This window comes from Schistocerca nitens, chromosome 1 (genome assembly GCF_023898315.1).
Source record: "Schistocerca nitens isolate TAMUIC-IGC-003100 chromosome 1, iqSchNite1.1, whole genome shotgun sequence".
NCBI lineage: Eukaryota > Metazoa > Arthropoda > Insecta > Orthoptera > Acrididae > Schistocerca > Schistocerca nitens.
The window spans coordinates 208,596,043-208,619,767 of NC_064614.1; the positions used below are offsets into that span (position 1 = coordinate 208,596,043).

A 23,725-nucleotide genomic window follows, 5' to 3' on the forward strand; every position below is an offset into this window, starting at 1 on the left:
TTTCTATCTGTGGAATTCGCCAGCATCAATAGAAAATCCATGCACTTAAATAGTCACTTTTTACAAGACAGATTCAGGCAGTTTCAAGGTCACATTAATTTACCCAGCAATCATCATCAGTGATGATTTCTTACACTTTGTTAAAGGACACTTGCTCAAAATGTTGTATTTATTGATACCATGAAACTCTACCCTTCTTCTGTGCTTCTGTAAGATGATGGGAGAGCCAAAAAGAACACGTTTATCCTACACAGTAATGATTATCCAAGTTTTATGAACCGTAATTTATTTGTGAAACAGTTGTTGCTAGTGGCTGACAAAATTAGTGGTTGATAGATGCTTACTACTTCTGAAGCACTTCACAAGAAACCTTAAGGATGACTACTACTATTTTCTGTTTTACTTTTTTGAATCTAGAAACTGAAAACATAGCACTGTCTTAAATCGAAAAACTGTCACACTTTCTTTGAGTACACATTAGTATGGTTTTCTGATTTTCAATATATTCTTTTCACTAGTTTACTATGCCTAAACATAATTCAGCATTTTTTTTAAATTTTTTGAGCTGTGCAATACATACCTTACTCGGGGAAGATACAATATCATTTGTGTGGAAACCTTTGAGCTCTGATGGCTCAATCTTCCACAAAAGGCCTTCAATTTCCTGATCTATTTTCCATTTTCTGTACATAGTCAGAATAAAAAATGCCGTAAAGAAAAGGACACCAGCCAGAACCCCGGCAGTTACAATGCTGCCAAACTTAGAATCTTCTGGACAAAGTTCATTCTTGAAGCCACAACTTGGCTCATCCTCAGGTTTATTTGGACCAGCCCATTCAATTCTAATTTCAACAACATATTTCTGAAAGGAAAAATAATGTTTAATACATTAAGTTGTTATCATACTGTAAAAGGGTTTGTGGATTTGATTGTCTCAGTTGTAAATGCTGTTACTGCACTTTGTAAACATTTCAATTCACACAAGTCCAAGAAGTAATCTCTAAAACTGATTTTTAAACAAGAAAAACAGGAATACCACATAAGTCATTTAAGATGCAAATATTACAGTGCTGTATGCAAGCTTCATATCTTGGTCAGTGGAAAACATCACAGCTGATTCAGGAATCCCTCCAGTCAACCACACATAAATAAACAGTGTACAGTAAACAGAGCTCTTGCTCGACTGGTCTGGAATTGAGCTGTGTTGATTATCTCATTCCCATTTCACAATACAGTGAAATTCTTTGCTGCATCTATTGGTACATGTTTGGATTATGTCAGGAAGGACTTCTACTATTGGTAATGGCTATATAGGCTTTTGACAACATCTTGTGCAACAAGAACATTACAGATCTTGAAAGTGACAATGAGTACCACTGTACTGTATTGTTCATGTTTTGTACTATGTCATTTATGGAAATGCTCATTCAATAAAGGCATGGTTCAATATTAGTACCAAAAGACTGATGTATGACACTATCTTGATGATGTATTTAAATTGCTGCTGCAACAAATATAAGCAATCTGAATTCACAGTTCAGCAACAAAAGTGTAAGTGTGATTAACAACCGGATCATCACAAATGGAAATAAAACAAGAATCAAATGAAATAATTTATGTAGTCAATATTTTACTATAATTTCAATAAACAAGTAGCTGTTATTGATGACATGCTGCTGAAGATGTCCACAGAATATGGAAAATTACATCTTGCTCAGTATATGCTGTGTTGTCTCTTTGCGACACGGTACACTATCAACAAAAGACACGTAATTTTGGTTCAACTTCCAAACCAGCACAATGTTTTGACTAGTCATGTTCATTAACATTTGTGGAAATTCTAGCACCAAGAATGAAGGCCCCAAATGACTTTAAACTTGGACAGTGCATAGAACAGTTTACCAGAATAAATAATTAGGATTGCAATAAGCTTGGGTAAATGTAGTCCCAACAATACTCTCTCTTGAGTCACCAAAAAGGTTAGTGTTATATCAAGCTCAATAAGTAAAGTGTCATCAAAGTGGAACCATGAAAGCAACTGCCAATATGCATCATTGACAGAAAGAAGCATAACATCAGCTTATGATTGAATCTTAACAGAGTGTATGATCTATCCTTTGGCAATGGGCCTTTCAAACCATGACACTATAACTGTTTGTAGGAATCCTGCAAGGGGGCAGTGACACTTAGTTAAAGAGAGCAGCTTAAAGTGATGAGTTGCTATTGTTACTAGATTGCTTAATATGATTACACCATCAGCAAAGCATGCATTCTTGTAATGAACTACAAGCCTTTGTTCATACTGTTAGCTCTAAGCTGCATTGAGTTTTACCCACAAGTATGTAGCTGCATCATACATGGAGATGCTAGACTACCAAACAAACCAAAACATATCCCTGTGACAGTCAGGCAGTGATCTCTCTATGTATATCTTTACAGTCTGCTCATGGGACTGTGGTCCTTCACAGGAGTAAAAATAAAACAACAAAATGGAGTTTGCAGGTAAGTGCGAAAAATGTTGAAAGAGCTTTGCAAGTTTTTAAGCATGTGCCTAACATATTAAATGGATCCATGAAACTTCTCACTATAAAAGTTTTTATGACGAATTTAATTTTAAGGATAATATTTTTTCAGCTCATAAGAAGGATAATGCCTATGAAAGAATTAAATTGTGCCCAAATCGTAGGTACAAATTTGATAAGAAAACAATCCGGAACATTTTCAGTAATATGTTATTACTAGAGACTCTGATATTAGATAGTACAACTTTTGAGTAACAGAAGACCCAAACTGAAATGGAAGCTAATTCCAAACTTGCAAACCAGAGTATTCCACAGTCTACATTAGTGTGGAGAGCTGCATCAAACCAGTCTTTGCACTGAAGAACACAACAACAAACAGCATGCTCCAAAAACTATTACAGAGAGCATAAATGAAGGAGATTGCTTACAAGGCACTCATGGGCCCCATTTAAGCCTCTCAACTAAGCCATAGAATGATGACAGATCATGCTGTCTAACAAAATGAGACAGTCATTTTCCTTTGGAGAGCTGTTCAAAAACTTAAGTAAATTGTGAAACTAAAGTTGGTAGGTTGGCATCTACAAACAAAGGAGAGGCAGTAACAGTTTCTTAAACTGCCACACAAACGTCTATTGGTGCCTTTGGTAGTCCAGGGCCACTGGCTATCCTGTGGCTAGAAGCTAGAGTGTTGACGTGTCTGCACTGTCAGCTTACATAATCTGCTGCAGGCTGAAATCAGACTCCACTACCAAAACCACAAACTATGATGTCTGTTCAAAAAATTTCAGAACTTTGTCCAAAAAATTTGTTTACTCTGATCTTTTACGTATTGTGCATGGTTTCCTTAGAAATACTCTCCTCCACAATTGATACACCACTCCCAACACTATTTCCACTTCCAGAAGCAGTCTTGGTAAGCCCCTTGCTGGATCATGCAAAGTGCCGTCTGTGAGTTTTCTTTTATCTCGTCTATTGTTGCAAATCTGCATCTTTTCAACATGGTTTTCAACTTTGGGAATTAAAAAAAGTCCACAGAGTCCAGGTCTGGAGAGTACAGAGAATAAGGCATTCGTTTTTTGTGTAACAGTCATGCATCAACAGGGATGAATGTGCGGATGTGTTATCGTGATGCAAGAGCCATGAATTGTCTCGCTAAATCTCAGGTGATTTCCTTCTCACATTTTCTTGCAGGCATCGCACCACTTACCACTAGTATCATTGATTTGCCCCTGTGGCACAATTCATGATGAACTAATCCTCCAAAGCAAAGAAAATTATCAGCATGGCTTTGACATTTGACCCGACCTGATGAGCTTGTTTGGTCAGGAAAGGTTTTTCAAGACCAAACAACCTTTCCCGACCCTCTGTGAAGATTGGACCTTGGTCTACACATCATAACCATAGACACACATCTCATCACTATCTCTTAAGGAACATATTGTTCTCATTTGCACAATCCAAAAGCTCTTCAGAGATTGCGAGGCAATGGTCTTTCTGGTCTTGACTCATGAGCTGTGGGACGAACTTGGCAGCAACACAGTGCATCCAACTGAAATGTTACATTCTTCTACAATCTCTCAGATAGTCAGTCTTTGATTGGTATGCGCAATTTAGTTGACATTCCGGACATGAGCATCACAGGTAGACATCAAAGGCTGTCCTGAACGAGTCATCTTTAACTTTCAACCGGCCGTTTTCAAACCATGTGAACCATTAGTAACACTGAGTATGGCTTAAGCACTCACCACTGTAGGCTTCCTGCATCATTTGGTGTGTCTCTGTTAACATTTCCTTGAGTCTCATGCAAAATTTAATGCAGATGTGTTGCTCTCTAAATCTGCCATCTCGAAATTCACAAACTGTGCAACACTACGTTCTACTCAATTCACCACTAAATGATAACTAACACACATGCAATGATGAAACTTCCACCAGTTACACATTAAACATAGGCATGTGCAGAGTAGCCAACCACGTTATGCTCCAATGCATCATTGGTGCGAAATTACAAATGTTCCACAATTTTTTGAACAGGTCTCATACTTAATGGACACATGAATGCTATCACTGGAGCTGAATAAAATCATGGGATATTTCTGAATGAGTTGCACATCCAGCTGTCCTTAATTACCACTATCTGGCTCTCTGTACTTTTTAGGGCCACACTGGATAAATGTTTATTGCAATGGTTTGAGTGCCATTGAAGGTAAAGTGATCTCATCTGCTGCCCACTGAAAGCAGTCCAACAGCAACCTCTACATTAGGGAGATTTTAGAGTCTGAGGGATACACTCTTTTTAAGGCAACCATACATGCCATATTTCTGAAGGTCATTTGCCTGCATTCTTCGAATAATGAGTACCAATACATTGCCCACTGAGGATGCCTAACAAACAGTTGCTTGGCAACAAATTTGTCACAGTTCTCCAGTAACCACTGCTAATGCTTTATGGATCTGTATTTACACCATGCGGGGGAAGATCCAAGAGGAGTTTGTCATCCTCATAAATTCCATGATGTTAACAGACTGTAATTGCAACATATTAAATCCTCTAATTCATAACTTAAGTACACATCTGTAATTCTAATCAGATGTTTACTGTCATTTACTTACCCTACATCTACATCCATACTCAGAAAACCACTGGAAGTGCATGACAGAGGTCACTATCTAATGTACCACATATTGTGGTATCTTCCCATTGAAGCCACAATCGAATAAGAGAAGAACAGCTGTTTAAAAGCTTCTGTGCTCTCTTTAATTAGTACTGTCTTGTTCTGATAGTCTCGAAGGGAGTGACACATAGTGAGCTGTAATATATTACTAAATTTCTTACTTAATACTGGTTCTTGAAACTTGCTTTCACAGCATAGGTGACAGGTATCTTCAAGAGTCTGCCATTTCAGGCTTTTCAGTATTTCCTGGGCTCAGACAAATCTTTAACCATTTGTGCTGCCATCTTTCTATATCTTCTACTTGTGCTATTTGGTAAGAGTCCCTCACACCTGCTCAATATTCAAGGATGGCTGTTTGTAAGCAAATTTCTTTGTAGGCTGACTGCATTTCCCCAGTACCTCACCACTGAACTGAAGCTTGCCCCCTGATTAAACTATGACTGAGGCTATGTAATAATTCTTTTTAAATACAAAATCTTAATCTGTGTGTAATCAAAATAATGTACACAGATGATTCTATTATTTTTTTGATGAATCTGGATGAAATAGCAGTGACTTCTTGTCACAGTGCATCCTTCAATTCATCATTGGTTGAGGAGCAATGTATGGGGACTTTTACTTTTAGGTATTGCCAGAGAAAAACATGATGTGTTGTCGGAGCAGGTGAACAGTGGACCATAAAATTTTGCCCTTCTAAGATGCCAAAAGAGTTATTTATTATATCTACCATCTCATTTGTAAATGATTTGGCATTTTTAAACTTTGTTATCAGAAGAAGTAATACCTCAGTTATACCCCAATGAATGCTGGTTTTTCCAAACTTTCCCTTGTACATAATAAATATTAATTTTGGAATATGGAAAATCTGCATGTACTGGTAAGTGACAATAGAATACAGAAAATGCAGTAATAGCAAATATAAAGAAAACAGTTTGCCTCCTATAAATGAAGTTGCTTACAGGAAATGAAATAAAGTAAGTAGAAAGCTATATACAATAACGCTTTGGTCTGACTGTTAGATTGAACTGGAGTGCACTCTGGTTTACAATTAAAAATTTGTTGAAATATGAAAATACATTCTTTGTAAACTACACATAGTACTCAACAATTAACAATTCACATTACCGAATATAATAGAAGCAGTGCATTAGAAAAGAAAAGGGTATTTACATCAATTGTCAAAGGGAGAACAATAAAAGCAGGAGTAATTGGAGGATAATTTATAACAGTTTAGTTTACACATTTTTCTCATCAGTATTGTATCCTAAACTTCCTCCCTTCAGATATACTCTTTGCTTTATCTCTATTGTATACTTGTCATTTCTTTAGACTTATGTGTTAGTTTTCCTTCCTCCTGTTACCACATCTCTCCCACTAATCCCCAACCTTCTTCCCTCTATATCTAACTTTCTTGTCTCCTACCTTTCACATATCACTTTCTTGCAACTTATTATTAGCACTCTAGAATGAATATTAGTAATTACAATCACGTTTCATTTCTGATTCTATGTCTGTGTCTCTTTTTACCACAGCTTCTAAGTGGCCTCCTTGTCCTAACCAACCCGCATACATTCTCTTAATTTTATGCCAGCATTACTTTCTCAATATGGTGAAGAATTATTGAAAGCTAATGTCCAATATCTTTTTCTTCTTGTAACTACGTCAGCCCAACCCAACTCTGTTACAGATAAGTAAACACCCTTTTCTGTCACATATAAGCTTGCTTCACTGTACATTTTTTACTTCCATATATTAGAGATTATTAAGACCAACTAACCAGCCCATCAGCATCAGCACGGAAGTGTCCCACCTTCGTCATATGGCGAGAGCAATTTAAGTCTCTTAATTTTGTTGGCCTGGGTTGTAGTGCAACAACAGAAAAGTTACCCTCAGAATCACCATTTTTATCAATATTGATATTTGCTCCTGTGATGCCTGCAAAGTAAACATACAATTCATGAAGACCAATTGAACTTAAATTATAATGTGCTAAATGAGTGAACTTAATTAATGAGATTAAAATATATAGAACTCAAATAAGTTTAATAAGACTGATAGTAGCATCTGTGTACAACATTCAGTGTTTCAGTGCTATTAGTGTGACATCAACAGAAATAACAAAATAAAGAGGTGGAATGTAAGGAGCTGTAGTATTAGGAACACAACATGCTCTAAAACCATACACAATGTTAACCATAACAAAGTCTATAAAAGAACTGAACAGTTAAAAGGGAGAAGAGAGAAATCAAAGCCATAGGCTAATAGAAGTACCACATCACTCTGCAGTATGTGGCAGATTTAGGATGGTGGCAGTGGTGCCAGCGATGTTTCATCGCTCATGAAAGAGATGATATAGATGCCTTAACTTATACAAGAGAGAGTATACTGTGTTATGTTGCCTGATCAAATGTTATTATGGGATCACTAGTGTACTCAGAGATGTGATCAGAAGAAGACTTCTTTGACTCCTACTACCTAATAGTAGGATTGAGGCTTTTCCTTCAGATAATAGATTAAAGAAGGTGGTATAGTGTGGTTATAATCAGTGTATGTTCAAAGGAAATACTCACATTGCAAAATAAGTTCTTATTACCCAAGATATCACTTTCAGATAAAGCATGTGAAGTGCTGATATATGTATGTTCATCAGTTTAATTTGTATGGGCAGTAAAAATAGGAGAAAATACTCACAAATGTTTTAAAAGCAACATTGGGAAAACTACATAAACACAAAAAATCCAAAGAAGACTGACAAAGAATTTAGACACCAAAAGGCTACAATAATTATAAATCTTAATGTTTTTAGGAAGATTACGAAGTCAAACAGAACCCGACATGTCGAGACTGAAGGTTTCTTCCACAGTTTTTCTGTCCCCTGTGCATTTCCAAAGATGCCATTGTGACTGCATTTTGGATGATAAAGCATATCTCACTTATTTGCAAGCTGGAAAGGTGACCTAGGAGCCATACATGTGGAGAGAGTGACGAAATGCTATTTAGGCTAACTGCATTGTTGATCAAACTCCCAGGATTTGTATGTTATGCTTAATTTCAGAAAATGTGTTGTGGAATGGTATATAACATTTTATTTTATTTTATTTTCAGCCATTAAAATTATAGCATATGGACATGTTTTTCATGTGTTCTTTCTTTTCTTTCTAGATATGACTCCAATTTCTGAGTTGGTAGCCCTAATTACTTCACGCTTACAATAATAAAAGCCTCTGTATACATTTTATAAATATTGCACTGCCTTCTGAAAGTTAGCAATTTTTTCATATTTCACAACTGATATTAGTGTTAGTGAATTCAACAATATAAGTAAAAGAAGCAAATAATGATTTATGAAGGTATTTGCATGGTCAATGTCATTATATCTTAGCAACCTTTGAAAATGTGTATAGGTGATATAGAAAGTCTTTAGCACAGTTGTAGCTCTTTTGCTGTTATTGTTGTTGACAAGTGGATGTAATATCATACTTTTGACAAATAAAATACCAGTTTTGCTTTCATCATCCTCCTGTATTCTGAAACGAATAACATAGAAGTGACCATTCATCAGTTATAACATGTGAGGGTATATTAGTACATGAATTTTGAGTAGCTCTACAGACAATGTCATACGCTCTTTTTGTAAGTGCTGGAGTGGGTACAAATAATTGAGCCTACAGGCATTTAGAAAGAAATTAGTAGGTACATATTTAGTTTAAAAATGTACACACAAGTTCTAGGAATACCATGGAAATTTGGTTCTTTTATTATGAAGTATCACTCTATTTATTGATCAAATGTTCCCAATTAGTAAATAACACTGCAAGAATACATCATCCAATACAATTTTTACACAATGTAATTAAAATGTTAGAAATACTATTGCTCTTCTCCATGATAAGTACTCATATATTTTAAAACTGTTGAGATATGAATCTTGGTATCACCATAACACCAAGATAGTTGCCAAGAGACATTTTAACTTTTGCCAAGCAGAACATTCTTCTGCTATCAGCAAGCTGAAAATTTTTATGGAAAGAGGCAATGATACTGTGTTCTGCCATAAAGCTACACTAATATAGCATCTTAGTTTCAAGATGACGAACTGTTAAATAGCATTTCCTGGTAACACACACGTAAATAAGAAACACAAGGGCTGCATTAATTTTGAAACAAGACATTTTGGCCAATTTCAACTTCAAATAGATCTCTACTATCTGCCAGAAAACAGCTTTTCATTTTCACTGATTATCGATTTCTCTGTCTTAAGCTTACTGTAATTAATTGCAGTAAGCTTAAGATGGAGACATTAATAATAATAATAATAATAATAATAATGAGCATATGGCATTGGTGACCGGGAGACCCCTCGCGGGGCGGTTTGGCCGCTTCTCCACAAGTTCTTTAACGCCACTACGGCGACTTGCAAGTGAATGAGGATGAAATGATGATGAAAGACACACAACACCCAGTCATCTCGAGGCAGACAAAATCCCTGACCCCACTGGGAATCGAACCCGGGACCCCGTGCGCGGGAAGCAAGAACGCTACTGCAAGACCACAAGCCACGGACGAGCCATTAATAATAACTGATTATAACAGCAGATGCAGAAGATGACCATGAAAACGAACATTTAGCTTTTCATTTATTTATTTTGTCACCCTTTTTTTCTTTTTCTTTTGCAGCTTCTTCATAAGTCACGTCCCTTAATAATACAATTTCAATTGCAGATGTCTAGAGTTGCTGTATTATGCTTCATCTGGCCCCATATATATCAGGTGTGATGAGAAAGCAATGGGAATCTTTTAATTTCATATGCTTTATACATCTGATTTTCAAAATTTTTGTTTTTAATTTGTTGTTAGACATGTTCCTGATGTACGTTTACATGTTTAGCTGTTATTAATACTTAGTTTATTGTTGATGGTCGAAAAAGTTATACTGTAAGTGTTTTCAAGTGCTCAGCGAATATTTGCTTTCAAAGCAGATGGATCAAAGAATTTGCATTAAATTTTGTTTGAAAAATGGAACAAAGTGCAGCACTGCATCCAAAATTTTGACTGTGGCTTTTGGTGAATCTACTATGAGTAACACAAGAGTTTACAAGTGGTATATACATTTCAAAGAGGGTCAAGAAGACACTGAAGACGATGACCGCTCTGGGTGCCACAGCACATCAATTACTGACATCAATGTGGGAGAAGTAAAGCAAATAGTTCTTGAAAATCACCATCAGATAGGTTGCCTATGATGTCAGCATATGCTTTGACTGATGGCAATGAGTTTTTTCTGATGTTTCGGACATGAAACATGTAACCACAAAGTTTGTTCCAAAATTGTTGTTGAATTTTGACCAATAATGACAACCATAGTCATCACTCAGGAATTTTTTAATGAAGTAGACAACAATTCAGGACTTCCAAAGAAGGTGGAACAGGTCACAGAACATGGGTATTTGGGTATGATGTCAAATCCAGGCCAGTCATACCAATGGAAACTGCATGAAGGGCCAAGACCAAAAAAATTCGACAAGTTTCAACACAGATGAAGGCTCTTCTCACTGTGTTCTCCAATTACAATGGCATAGTGCATCATGGGTTCCTACCTTATGGTCATACAATCAATACGAATACTACCTGGAAGTAATGCGCCATTTGCGTGAAGCAATTCGAAGAAAATGACCAGAACTATAGCAAAAACACTTGTGGAAATTGCATCATGATAATGCTCCCACTCACATCTCAATGCTTGTTTGTGATTTTTTGACAAAAACAAAACCATTGCATTGCCTCAGCCACTGTATTTATTGAACATGGTCCCCTGTGATTTCTTTCTATTCCCAAGGCTGAACAGAACTGTGAGAGGACATCATTTTTCCACCACTGATGAGATAAAAAACAGGATCACTGATAGAGCTGAAAACCATGTAAGGGTGCAAATTAGCATGATGATCAATGGGAGTTGGTGATATGAACCCTTACTCCCGAATTGAGATTGCGAGATCATGTCTGTTTGTGTTTATAGAAATATATATATAAGGCTGAGAACTGTATTTTGAAAAACTAGGTTCATGTAATAATAGTTATAGGTAAAATTAAATTAGGTTCTGTTTGGATTGGTGTGGTGATGTTCCGGGGCCACCAGATGGCTGCACATGATGTCAGAGCAGGCATGAGCTCAGAGTCTGCAGAGCAGTGCAGTGTGTTGTGGAGCTCCATCCATGGTGAAATTCTGTGATCATGGGACTTTGCAATTGGGGAGAGCTATGTATAACACAGAACTGAATTTTACTCGGAACCACAATGAGAGTCTGTTCTTGTTATTGCCTGTAAGAAGTTACAAGAGCTGTTCAGAAACTGGGTTCTGTTCAGTCACAAAATGGAACCACTGAGAAAATCTGATGAAGCTTTGCATAGATGTGTTGGGCAGTGTCTCTAGTAACACCACCGTGTCACATTGCTCTTTCCAGTTTGAGCACACAGTCAGCACATAAAGATGCCTAGAAAATACTATATCCCACCAAGTACAAGAGCCTAGTGAGAAATTTTGCCTGAAGCTTTGCAGCCCACATAACATAACTGTCATTTGTTTCCTTCTTCAAAACAATGCTCAGCCACATTCTACAGTGGCAATGAAGATGCTCCTGTAGTGTTTTTGAAGGGAAGTGTTTGATAACTCACAATACTGCCTGTAATTTGCTCCCTCTGAGTTTCATTTCTCCTCACATGAATTGCTGGCTATGAAGACATTTTGTCACAGGCCAGCTGTCAACCAGCCTAGCGAATTGGTGGAGAGCACTGGTGGCTGCCTTCTATAATGATGGTATTGGAAAGTTGGTACAATGCTACACAAATGTCTAAGTCCAAGCAGTGACTGTGTAGATTAGTAGCTGGAAATTGTAGCTAACAGTTGCCAATAAAAAAATTTTTATTTTCACAGTGGTTTCCATTTTGCAGCCAATCGGAACTTACTTTCCAAATACCCTTTGTATTTTGATCAGATGGTAAACTAATTTGTAATTGGGATAATAAATCCTCATTGTGAACCTACCAGCGCCTCTTAATAGGTAACAGATGTTACTTCACAGGAAAAGTCTGGTGGAAAGTGGGGCCCTCCAAAACAAGTATGAAGATCACATCAACAAGGAGAGAATCCTCACAACTTTAACAAAAAGTTAGTTCCAGAAGTGGAAAAAGCACTGGCACAACTTTTGAGGGGATTACTTTGAAGGGCACATGTTGATGTCATTGGATAAGTAAAGATTCTTTCAGAAAAACGAAAATTTCCATTGCTCTCTGATCACACCTCGTACAACTTTAATCACTGGCACTAAATATCAAACAGAAATTTATGCCAGAGGAGATGTGGCTATCTCGCTTACCAGCAGCTTATTGAGAACAAAAATCATTATGTGTGAAAATTAAGCACTTATTTGCTATTGTTGACATGGTAATACTTCACAATTATGCACACAATATGCTTAGACAACTCAACCATAATATGGAAATGAAAGAAGAGAAGAATGACTTACAAGAGACTGAACACATGTACATTGTTATGAGGCAGGGCTAGACCTGCATTCTTCTGCTGAATTTTCATTTAAATGGTACGTTATAAGTGTTTTACACTGAAGTGATGATTTTTTGCTCCAACAACAGTTTGCCAAATAGGCCAAAAGCTGTATACGAAGGGAGAATATTAGATGCAAGCTGTACTCTGAGAGGAAGCTGCGACGAGCCACATTATAGCAGACAGAATAATGAACTTCATGTTTCTTCCCTCTATACTCTACGTACTTAGTATTTAATGTACTTAAGAGTGTTGCTGAAATATTGATACCTCTTTGACTATTTTTTTACTTGAATTGGTCTTTAAATTCGTAGAAAGCTTTGTGTGTGAAACATGTTAAGGTGTCAGGTGCTTATAACTACATCAACCTGTACAGCGTGCACTCTAGTTCTGTATCAGTAGAATACAGAAGGCTGATGTTTCATCAGCAATTCTATTATTTACAGTGAGCAAGCATTATTGTTGGCCCATAGCACTGTAGTGGCAATTGGTGAATGTTGAGTTATGTTTCAATTTTTTGTGCTAGTCATGTTGCCGTAGGGCATGAGAAAGGCAGAGCTTACACCCTCTGCTCTGTTCCTTTCCCTGTGGCAGCTTATGTGTGGAAAAGATCTTGCTTCCTCCACTAATAACATCCTCTTATATGACAATTGAAGAAAAATTGTGCAGCGCAGGTGTCACCATGCCTGGCTAGTTGTCAGGTTCTTTGTTGACAGGAAGGCGAAGGCATATCATCTACAAAACAACCATCCCTGCTAACACATTAAGCAGCCTTAAATTTGGTTACTGTTTTAGTTGCTCAGTTACACACAAAGAACAGTAGGGCTCTGAAAGAACAGCAGATACATTACAAAAGGTTTACAATGTTCACAGTTCAAAAGACACAGCATTGTACGTCATTAAATATTCAGTAGTGTATATAGCAGGGTGTCAAGAGAAATACGATTCTAGCAATTTAAGATTAAGAAAGAGAAGGGAAAAGCTGCTTGGTTATATTACTCAGCAACTGTTTATCTTTTGTTTCCTTCGTATTGGTGTGAGCACACCATTCATCCATTCAATGAATGAACAAAAACCAGTAATTATGATATGGCAACTTGCAAATAAGTTTTAAGAACAGAAATGATCAGTTGTCAACTGCACAAATTTTTATTAAATTAACTTTTTGACTAGTTTTGGCAAGTAATATGCCATCCCAAGAAAATCACACAGTTAGACTTAAATCAGAAATCAAACATCAAGCAAACTCGGGATGAAAGAGTTCTACAAAAAATGGGAATAAGGTAAGAATTTGGTTAGTACCAGGGTTGGATCACAATTAACAGAATATTAATAATAATAAGTGTACAGTAATAAACAGATTATAAACATACCTCCCTTAAAATTTTTACATAGTACTGTCAAGCAGTTAAGAAGTAACATAACAAATGCGAAGATATGGTGACCAAAAAAAAATTTCATTATAAGTAAAATATTAAAAGCCACAAGAAATATAATAATTACACAATTATAACATAGCTTGTAAAAAGGGCTGAAGGAAGGGTACAATGATCAGGTTTATTTAATAATCAGCTGATGGTAGCACCATGGGCCGATGGGGAAGTGGCGCTACACTGAACTTTTCAGTATCTTAATGTAGAGGCCAGCCCCTGGATATGATTTTTCAGTGATGTAATTAATTGGACCTGTCCCAGCTGAGACATCCGACTTTACAGCGAGCACAACGTCCCAGTGCATATTTACAAGTAGTCTTTCCATTTAGGGCCTCTACCTATAGCTCTTATAAATACTGGCTGCATCACAGCACATCTACATTAGTAACTTAAAATGATGTAACACAGGAAAATGTATTAGGCACACTGAACACGATACAAATAGGTGGCTCGTGACTATAGTCATCACAGTCAAAACATATTTAAAAATATAAATAAAAAATAAATTACTTTAAAAAGCACTAAGACATCTTGAGTAGATGTTGAGGGAAGAAATGGACAAACAACACATGCAAATTTCCATTCTTAACATGGAGTAAAAAGCATTAAGCAAATAGGGAGGTTACAAGTCATTAGAATCGACAGGTACAAATGGTCATTTTTAATATGCGATATAAATAATTGGTTAAGCAAATAGGCAAGTTAAAAGCATTGGAAAAGAGAGGAATTACAATCAAAAAACAAACTGTTTCTAAGTGAGAGCTGATCATTCAGCAGATCTTTGGTGCCTGGATAGGAATGCTCAAAAATTTCTATATCTTCTAAAAGATTCATTTTGCACCCTTTATCCACTATGTGCAAGCTTTCGAAATTAAGTAACAAAAGCAGTGGGTGTAAGTGCGTTTCAGCTTTAAGACGTTCTGCCGGCCGGGGTGGCCGAGCAGTTCTAGGCGCTACAGTCTGGAACCGCACGACCGCTACGGTCGCAGGTTCGAATCCTGCCTCGGGCATGGGTGTGTATGATGTCCTTAGGTTAGTTAGGTTTAAGTAGTTCTAAGTTCTAGGGGACTGATGACCTTAGAAGTTAAGTCCCATAGTGCTCATAGCCATTTGAACCATTCTTTAAGATGTTCTGAAAACACTGATTTGTAAGTAACCTTGCCATTTTTGTTCAACAAATGTTCTGGAACCAAGTCTTAAATGCCCTTTCTGTTTGTCCTACATAAAAGGCTGGGCACAAGCTCTCTGAATTTTGTATATCCCAGATTTTAGATGTTTATCAACAGGAGGTCTCTCTTTATGAATAAAAAGAATCTTGCTTGATGATTGCTTACTTATGTAAGTTTAACTGTATGATTTTTTGAGGATGGTAAATTAATTTTCCAAAGCTAGTCAAGAAATTAATTTAATAAAAATTTGTGCAGCTGACAACTGATTATTTCTATTCTTAAAATGTGCTTCACAGTTGCTGATTGACAGCCATGTATAAAATTGCACATAAGTAAATATTCCTTCTAGATACTATTTCATTTCAAATCCAAAGAAGAGTGTTTCAAATAAACATAGAGGCATAGCAGTGACTGTCTTTTGCTGCCTGATTTTTCTAATGTTAGTGATACAACATTCACTTACTCGTATACTTCTGCCTCTTTATTATCCTTTCAATAATCAATGTTCCATTCTTCACCACTTCATCAATAGCCTCCACTGTCAAGTTGGCTTTTTCATCGAGCAGTTCATCTAGTGCTGTTGCATACAGCTTCACAGCATCATACAGATATGCTGCATATATTGACACATACTGCAAAAGAACATTGAGACAAAGTGTAAAGAAATATAGTATCACACTTCACTAGATTATTAGAAATAATTTTAGAAACCTGTTTCAAAATATAGTTTAAGAAATTTTCTTGTCCAACAAGCGCATATTATTCAGTAATCTAAAAGATTTAATTCAGAAACTGAATATATGATTAACATGTACTCACTGTTTTGAAACTTTTGTTGAAAAACACTTCTGGCATAGGAAAGTTAAACGGTTCTTTAGTATTATTGGTCCGCACATCTTTTGTGAAATTTTCATAAGCATCTGCTGGTGGGGTTAGCACAACTACAAGTAATGATCTTAGCCTCTTTTCAATACTATCCAAATTACAGTCTGGCTGATCAAATCCAAGAGACCCTGTAATCACATCACAGTTTGAGTTTAATTTGATACTGTAAAGTCCTGGGTGGAACACATACATTATCTGATCAAAAGTACCAGACACCTATTTGTGGATATTAATATGGGGTATGTCCACTATTCACCTTTATGATGACTTGAACTCTGCTGGGGACACTTTCAGTGAGGTGTCTGAATGTCTGTGGAGGAATGGCAGCCCATTCTTGCTCAAGAGCTGAAACCAGAGAAGGTGGTCTGGGGTAAAGTCGACATTATAACTCATCCCAAAAGTGGTTCATTGGGTTCAGGTCAAACCTAGAGAAGGCCAATCAATTTAAGACTGTTACTACGGACACACCATCGCTTCTCTGATACTGCTTTATGACAGGGCGCATTGTCATGCTGATACAAACAATCGCGGAAATTCCTGGATGGACTAATGGTTAAAACAAAGGAACCGCAGTCACTCACCTACAGCATATTGATGCATGGAGCACAGATGCACTTAACAGAAAACAACATTCACACTATCTTTCAAGCACTTGCTCATTTTGTAGTAAAAGCACACAACATTCAAACACACAACCTCACAGACACCCAAATGCACACTTCCCTGACCACAGCCAAGGCCATGGGAGTGTGTGTTTGAGTGTCCGTGTGGTTTTTGTGTGTGTAAATGTTTGTATGTTTGGTAGAAAAAGAGCTAGTGCTCAGCAGCTAATGTGGCACGCAGTTTTTGATTATATGTTTCTGAGCCCCTCGCACTGATCTGCTTAGGTGAGTCATTGCCTTTCTCATATTTTACCCCAATATTGATGTAAACAACCATCATCTCCAAACTGTTCCCCTACTGTACACAGTACATAATGTTGTAAAACATATTCATTTCTTTCTGCATTTAGCGTTTTGTTATGTGCAATAAAGGGGAAACAGCTTACTCATGAAAACTATCCCCCATATTGTAACACCTCCTCTTCTGTACTTCACTGTTGGAACTAAACATGATGGCAAGTAACATTCTCCAGGCATTCGCCAATCCAAATCCTTCCATCAGATTGCCACAGGGTGTAGCACAGTTCATCATTTCAATCACACATTTCCAATCAAGGCGTCACTCATTATACCAACTCAAGTGTTGACTAGCATTGACAAAAAAGATTTGTGGCTTATGAGGAGATGCTCGATCATTGTATCACTATTTTTTTTAACTCCCTGTGCTAGCTGGACTTCTGAAGAAGTTTAGAACTCATGTGTGATTCCTTCCTTCCTTTTTACAACCACTCTCTCCAATGCTGAACAGTACTGTCCATTAGTACATGAGGTTTGGCAGTCTTCGTTTAGCTGTGGTTGTGCCTTTGCATTTGCACACCATAATCGCATCACCAACAGTGAAGTTGGGTGGCTTTAGAAGGTCTGAAATATCCTGTATGGTTTTTTACTTAGGTGACATCATGTTCAAAATCACAGAGCGCTCCTGACCAGCCCTCTGTGCTGGTACTGTTTCTTTAATGACAACACAGTACTCCCTGCCTCCTTTCGTACTGGTGGGTCTGCCTCTCATAAGATCTATTGGTCAAATCTGCATTACAGATGGGTGTCCTGATACATTTGTTCAGATAATGTACAATGGAAGGAATGCAGGTAACTGTTCACCACATAGATGAGGTGTTGTGTAGTCAGAAGGTGAATAAACATGATTGAAAACACTGCCATCTTGTTGTTCTTAAAAGCTAATTATTATGAACTAACATAGCTAAGTTGTCCTAACACTACAGCTCAGCTGAGGCAAGGGCTTCTGGCAGATGGAATGGAGGAGGAGAGAAAGGAGGTGGGTGTGGTAAGAGAGCATCCAGGAGGAAGGCAGAGAGCTGGGTGAGTGAGGCAGCCAGTGAAGATGCCAGGTACTTGCAACTAGTAAGCACACTTTGGTGTGGGCAAGAGGAGTTAAGTGGGCCACACGAAATGGAGGAGTGCTGACCACTTCACGACATCAGTCTACACTCGCACTTCTGTCTCTGCAACCCCCCTCTTCCTTTGTTCTATATCCCAATCACTCCTCTCCTTCACTTCACTGTGTGCCACATGCAACTCAGGTGTCATGTACCTATCCTGTTCACTTGCTGCTTCTTTCTCCCAGCTCTTAGCCAACCAGTCAAGCGGCAGTGCTGGGACAACGCAATCAACCAATCCAATGTAACTTATATATCACAATTCAATAAAATTATATCTAATACGTATAGAATTTCAGATGGAGGGAAAGAAGTCAATAAATTCTTCAACTATGAAAGACATATGAAGAAATGTTCTTCAGATATGCTCACCCCAAACATATTTAAATGATTGTTCAACAGAGTATGGCATCATGTCTGCAGTTATGACCATGTAGTCACCGTCATCGAATAAATTTTGTAGTTGCATTGCTTTCATGAATTCAACTAGCAACAGAGGATTGCCAAGGAACACGTAAACTGCAATCAGAAAAAATATATTATTTCAAGTACAATATTAGTTTAGCAATAAATAAAGAACAATCTCAGTTATTTTAAATATAAACTTCTAGATTAAGCCTGATTGTGAGCATAATGAAAATTAATTGAGACAACAAATTACTGTAAACAATGCAGGTTACTGTATTTTCCATGACGTGTTTCCTCAGATTATTGATTGCCAAACCAGATACAGTGGTGCTTGTACCTGACCAAAACAAATAAAGTTAAGGCTCAGACCACTTTGTTTTACCAAGGAGCCAAGCTTTTTAATAAACTGCAAAAATATGTTGAAGACATAAGGGAACTTTGGAAATTTAAAACATTTCTTAAAATATATGTACTTCAAATTTTTATTCTGTTAAAGAGTTCATGCTGTATAAATTATTACAAATAAATAATTACACTGAACAATAACAAAGTAGCCAAAGAGAATGGAGCATATTTGTAAGCAACACAATATATGTCTTGTATATAAATTATATCATGTGATCTAAAATCCAAGATGTAGTACTGGAGGAGTCATGTGATTCATTTCTGTTATGTGAATCAGTTTTTTTATGATCCTTTAATCTTACCTTACATTATACACTAATAAGTAGTCTATAAATGTCTGTATCATCAATGTTTATGAATATCTTTTTCCCATCATTGTTAAGTATCTCAGCTGTAAACACCGAATATATTCTATATGTGTAATGATGTTGTCTATGCAAATAAATTTGTCTACAAAGTGAGTGAATAAATGAACAAAAATAAATCACCATATGAATTTATACCAATCCACAGTTCATTGAAAGCATATGTGGCATAAACATGTGTAAAAAGCAGTGTGTGGCATATACAAGACATTCAAGCATTATGAACTGAAATAAATCCACCTAATGACGGAGGTATAATCCACTAAAACATGTTATGCAAAATATTATACATGTGACTGATTTCAGTAATTTGTTGTTTCAATTAAGCTCATTTGGTATGGCTGCATTACGTGACGGAAACTTGAAAAAATGCAATAACACAATATCTTAATATAACAGTCAGTTACACACTTGTATCAGACTAAGGCAACAACTGAAATCCCTTTTGCAAATGAGTTGGTTCCTGCCTCTACTCAGTTGTTTGATGGTATGTTTCACTACAGAATGAGAAATGTCATCATTTGAGGTTATTGGGAACTTACTTCTCGTTATGTTCCTAGTTTCATGAACAGTGTTATACCAATACGCTGCTGAACAACAGCTTAGTTTCTGATCACAGCACATTTGTTGATCATATACAGTGCTATGATGTGTGATAGTCATGTTGTTCTCTTTCGCCTCCGCTTCCAGTGTCTCTGCCACACGTTTCCATTGGGGATCAGCAAGTATGGCAAACTTCCTCCAACTGAAGTAAAGCAGCAATGCTATCACAGACTTAGTAACCTGTAAAGAAAGCAATAAGTACAGTAGTTTAAGTACAAGTAAAATCAAACATTGATTTCCAACTCTGTGTGAAATGCTATTAAGTACAAAAACAACAGTTTAAATAAAAATGACAACACTACGCTAGTGCAGTACTATACACACTGCCGTCGAAGCATTGGAAAAACCTATGTCCTGTAACATACCATCGTAGTGATATAGTGATACCAGGACCACATTTGACCTTGTCTCTGACAACAGCTAGCATTTGCCTGTGGAGGACATATAAATAAATTTTTGTATCTGACTGCCTCTTGACTACCATAAAACAAGGAGATAGCTCTTCGAAAGTTTGGCTGCCAGTTCATGGTGTTCCACTGGCCATAAAGTTGATCTCCACTGATAAATCACAGGCAAAGAATAAATGACTGGTTTCGATAATTGTGATAATATCTAATTTTACATCCCACAATTACAGAGCTCAGTGCGAGTCCATAATTGTAAAGAAATTACAGGGCACAATATTAGGTAATCCTGTGCTGCATTACAATACAAACATAAATTACTAAGAAGACTGTGATGGAGAATCATAAAATGAATACTATTAGATAATGTTAGAAATTTAACACAGAAAAATAAATGCAAACTTTTGGAAGGGTTTCTGTCTACTCATTGAATGAACACAGTCTGCAGCACACTCAACAGCTGCACTACTCATGTTACAGCAATAACTGAAGTGCCATAATAAGACTATGCCTACTATATCCAGTCAATGAACTTGGCAGTTTGCTAAATTAGCTACATTACCTGCCACTGTTAAAGATAAACTTGTTGATGTGTGTCGGCTTAAATTCAAAGGGAGTATGGAATGAAATGAAGCTAAAACAACTTTACTGTGAAATAAAAAGAAAGAAGAATTAAAATACAGACAGTTTGTTCGAAAGACATATCTGTAATATTAAAATCTGCCGGTGGGGTAGTGCCGAGACATTGCCATCAAACCTGCCCCACTCTTCCACAGAGACCCACCTGTGGAAGGTACCTGCGATGATGTATAACGAGTTATAAATGGTCCCAAACATGCCCAGTCAGGTTAAAGACAAGAGATATCACAGGCCATTCCATTTGGTTGATTGCTGCCTTCTGTACAAATATGTACACAAGGAAGGTGACATTTGCTTGTACATTATAGTCTTTAAAATAGAACACATTGGAAAAATGTCGACTGTAGTGTCACACAATAGGCTGGAGGACCCAGTCCTGATACTGCTCTCGCCATCAGACAAATCCTGCACTCATCTCACAGAGAAATGCACACCACTGATCTCATTCCATTCCAGGTGTTTCCTGATTGACCATCTTTCCATGCCACAGGTCTGGGGGATTCTGTTTTACATATGGCCACATAGTGGCTGAATTGACTATGTGGAGATGGGTGCTTACTGTTTAGGTCAACTCAGCCTTCTGGCTTTACAAAAAAAGCCTTCTCGCTTGTTTACAAAAATGCAGAGCGCACTTCTGTCACGTTACCCTCTGGGTAAGCCTACCTATTGGCCGTAACTTTGAGGTAGTGTCATCAGCTGATGTCACTGAGAACTGGTGACTTCTACAAGATAGATCTATGATATTTTGCTTATCACATAAGCAGCTGAATGCTCAGATGATGTCACTGTGGTGTTCGCGAATCCGTCGAGCAATGACCCGTGCTGACAACCGTTCTTGTCTCACCACAAAGTGACAGTCAGTGCATGGTATAAGATAGAAATAACCCTCTGAGGCATGTTGACAGACTCAACATTGAACACAAAACACATTGTCCCATTCTTGACTGGTGAACAGCATGCTCAACTGAACTGTACTGAATTTGCTTTGTTCCATGTATCTATATTCTTGAAACAGTGTGTTTTTTTCATAAAAATGTGGATATATTTACAAAAAATAAAGCTGCTGACGATCATTAAACTTGGCATTCCAGTGACTTTTTATAGTTGATCAATAGCTACGTTAAGGGCGCAATAGTGTACAGTACATGAGGGTAATTCTGTAAAAGAAGCTACCTGAAAGTTTTAAAGTCCTATCAGAACGGGTTCAGATCCAAAATAAATTCAGTGCTACAGAAACGCTGTTTTTATTCTGTAGAGGTATTTATGAGTGCTAGTCTAATATAACTTTGTTTAATGTAACTTAAATATGCGAATGTTATCACTTACGAGGGTGGTTTGACAAATAAAATGCAAGAAAAATGAAAGAAAAAATATTTTTTTCGTAAATAGCTCACCTTAATTCTCGACATAGTCTCCTTTGAGGGTCCAGTAATCCTCCACCTTTTTCATCACATCGGAAAAACAGTTTCCGTCAAACTCTGCAATACACAACGACTACAACTATCCCTTCCTCATTTGTTGAAAATTTCTTCCAACCAAGCCACAGTTTCAAGTTAGGGAACAGGGAGAAGCCTGGTGAATAAAATGGAAGAGGAACCAATTCAAAGTCCATTTCAAGCACTTTCGTCATTGTTGTCGCTAATGTGTGGGATGCTGCATTACCCTGATGAAAGAGCACATTTTTGTGTGCCAACCTTGGTCGTTTTTACCCAACGCAAGTTTCAGTCGATCTAACTATGAAGTATAATAGGGCCTATTTATAGTTCTGCCTTTTTCCAGTTAACTATGAGGATTATTCCTGGGAACTCCAAAAAACGCTGATCATCAGCTAACCAGTTGACTAAATGGTCTTTGCCTCCTTCTGTGTACTTACACCAGCCTTTGTCTATTGTTTTGACACCCGTTTTGACTCTATTGTGTAATAATGGAGCCATATTTCATCAAGTCACAAATCGGAGCAAAAAGTCTTGCGGATTGCGATTACACATCGCCAGACATTGTGTTGCAAATGGCGTGCCAGATGCGCTTTTGGTCGGCTATGAGCAATCGTAGCACCCAGCTTGCACGTAGCATCTTCAAAGACAATTTTCCGTGCGGATTTTATGCACTCTGTCAGTTAAGATGCCTACAGTCTCAGCAATCTGAGGTATTTTTACTCAGCGGTCCTGCATTACAATATAAGGACTTTGTCATTGGTTTACTTTGAAGTGACCTTAACTGGACGGCTGGAGCACGTTTCGTCTTCGGTGCTTATCCAACCACATTTAAATTCATTAATCCAAAAGTGAATGGCAGCCAGTGATGGTGCAGAGTCCGCGTGAACTTCATCCAATTCTGTTTTGATTCGTGCGGTAGTCCAACACTTAAAATAAAAAGTTTTAACAACAGCAGCAAACTCGGTTTCCACCATTTAGTCGCAGTCGGCGCTCTGATCAATCAGACGACTGTCAACAATGAACTGTACATAGTTGAAATTCTTTATACGGTCCTTGCAATAATCAAGCTTATCAACCATGAAGACGCAACAGAAATGTTCCACTCTTTCATGGAAATTTATCGACTTTACCAAACCACCCTCGTATTTCTAATTTTCGCCT

At 37.3% G+C, this 23,725-nt stretch overlaps 1 protein-coding gene across 1 annotated transcript in view; it reads right to left on the minus strand.

The window, feature by feature from the left end:
- LOC126245965 (receptor-type guanylate cyclase Gyc76C-like) overlaps window positions 1-23,725 on the minus strand; it is a 228,709-nt gene that overhangs the window by 70,330 nt on the left and 134,654 nt on the right. The window contains exons 3-8 of the mRNA XM_049948359.1: window positions 20,025-20,265; window positions 18,677-18,823; window positions 16,180-16,373; window positions 15,824-15,992; window positions 6,975-7,132; window positions 581-862 (exon numbers count right to left, since the gene is read on the minus strand). Of these exons, the coding sequence (XP_049804316.1) occupies window positions 581-862; window positions 6,975-7,132; window positions 15,824-15,992; window positions 16,180-16,373; window positions 18,677-18,823; window positions 20,025-20,265 (1,191 nt within the window). The remainder of the gene's footprint in view (window positions 1-580; window positions 863-6,974; window positions 7,133-15,823; window positions 15,993-16,179; window positions 16,374-18,676; window positions 18,824-20,024; window positions 20,266-23,725) is intronic.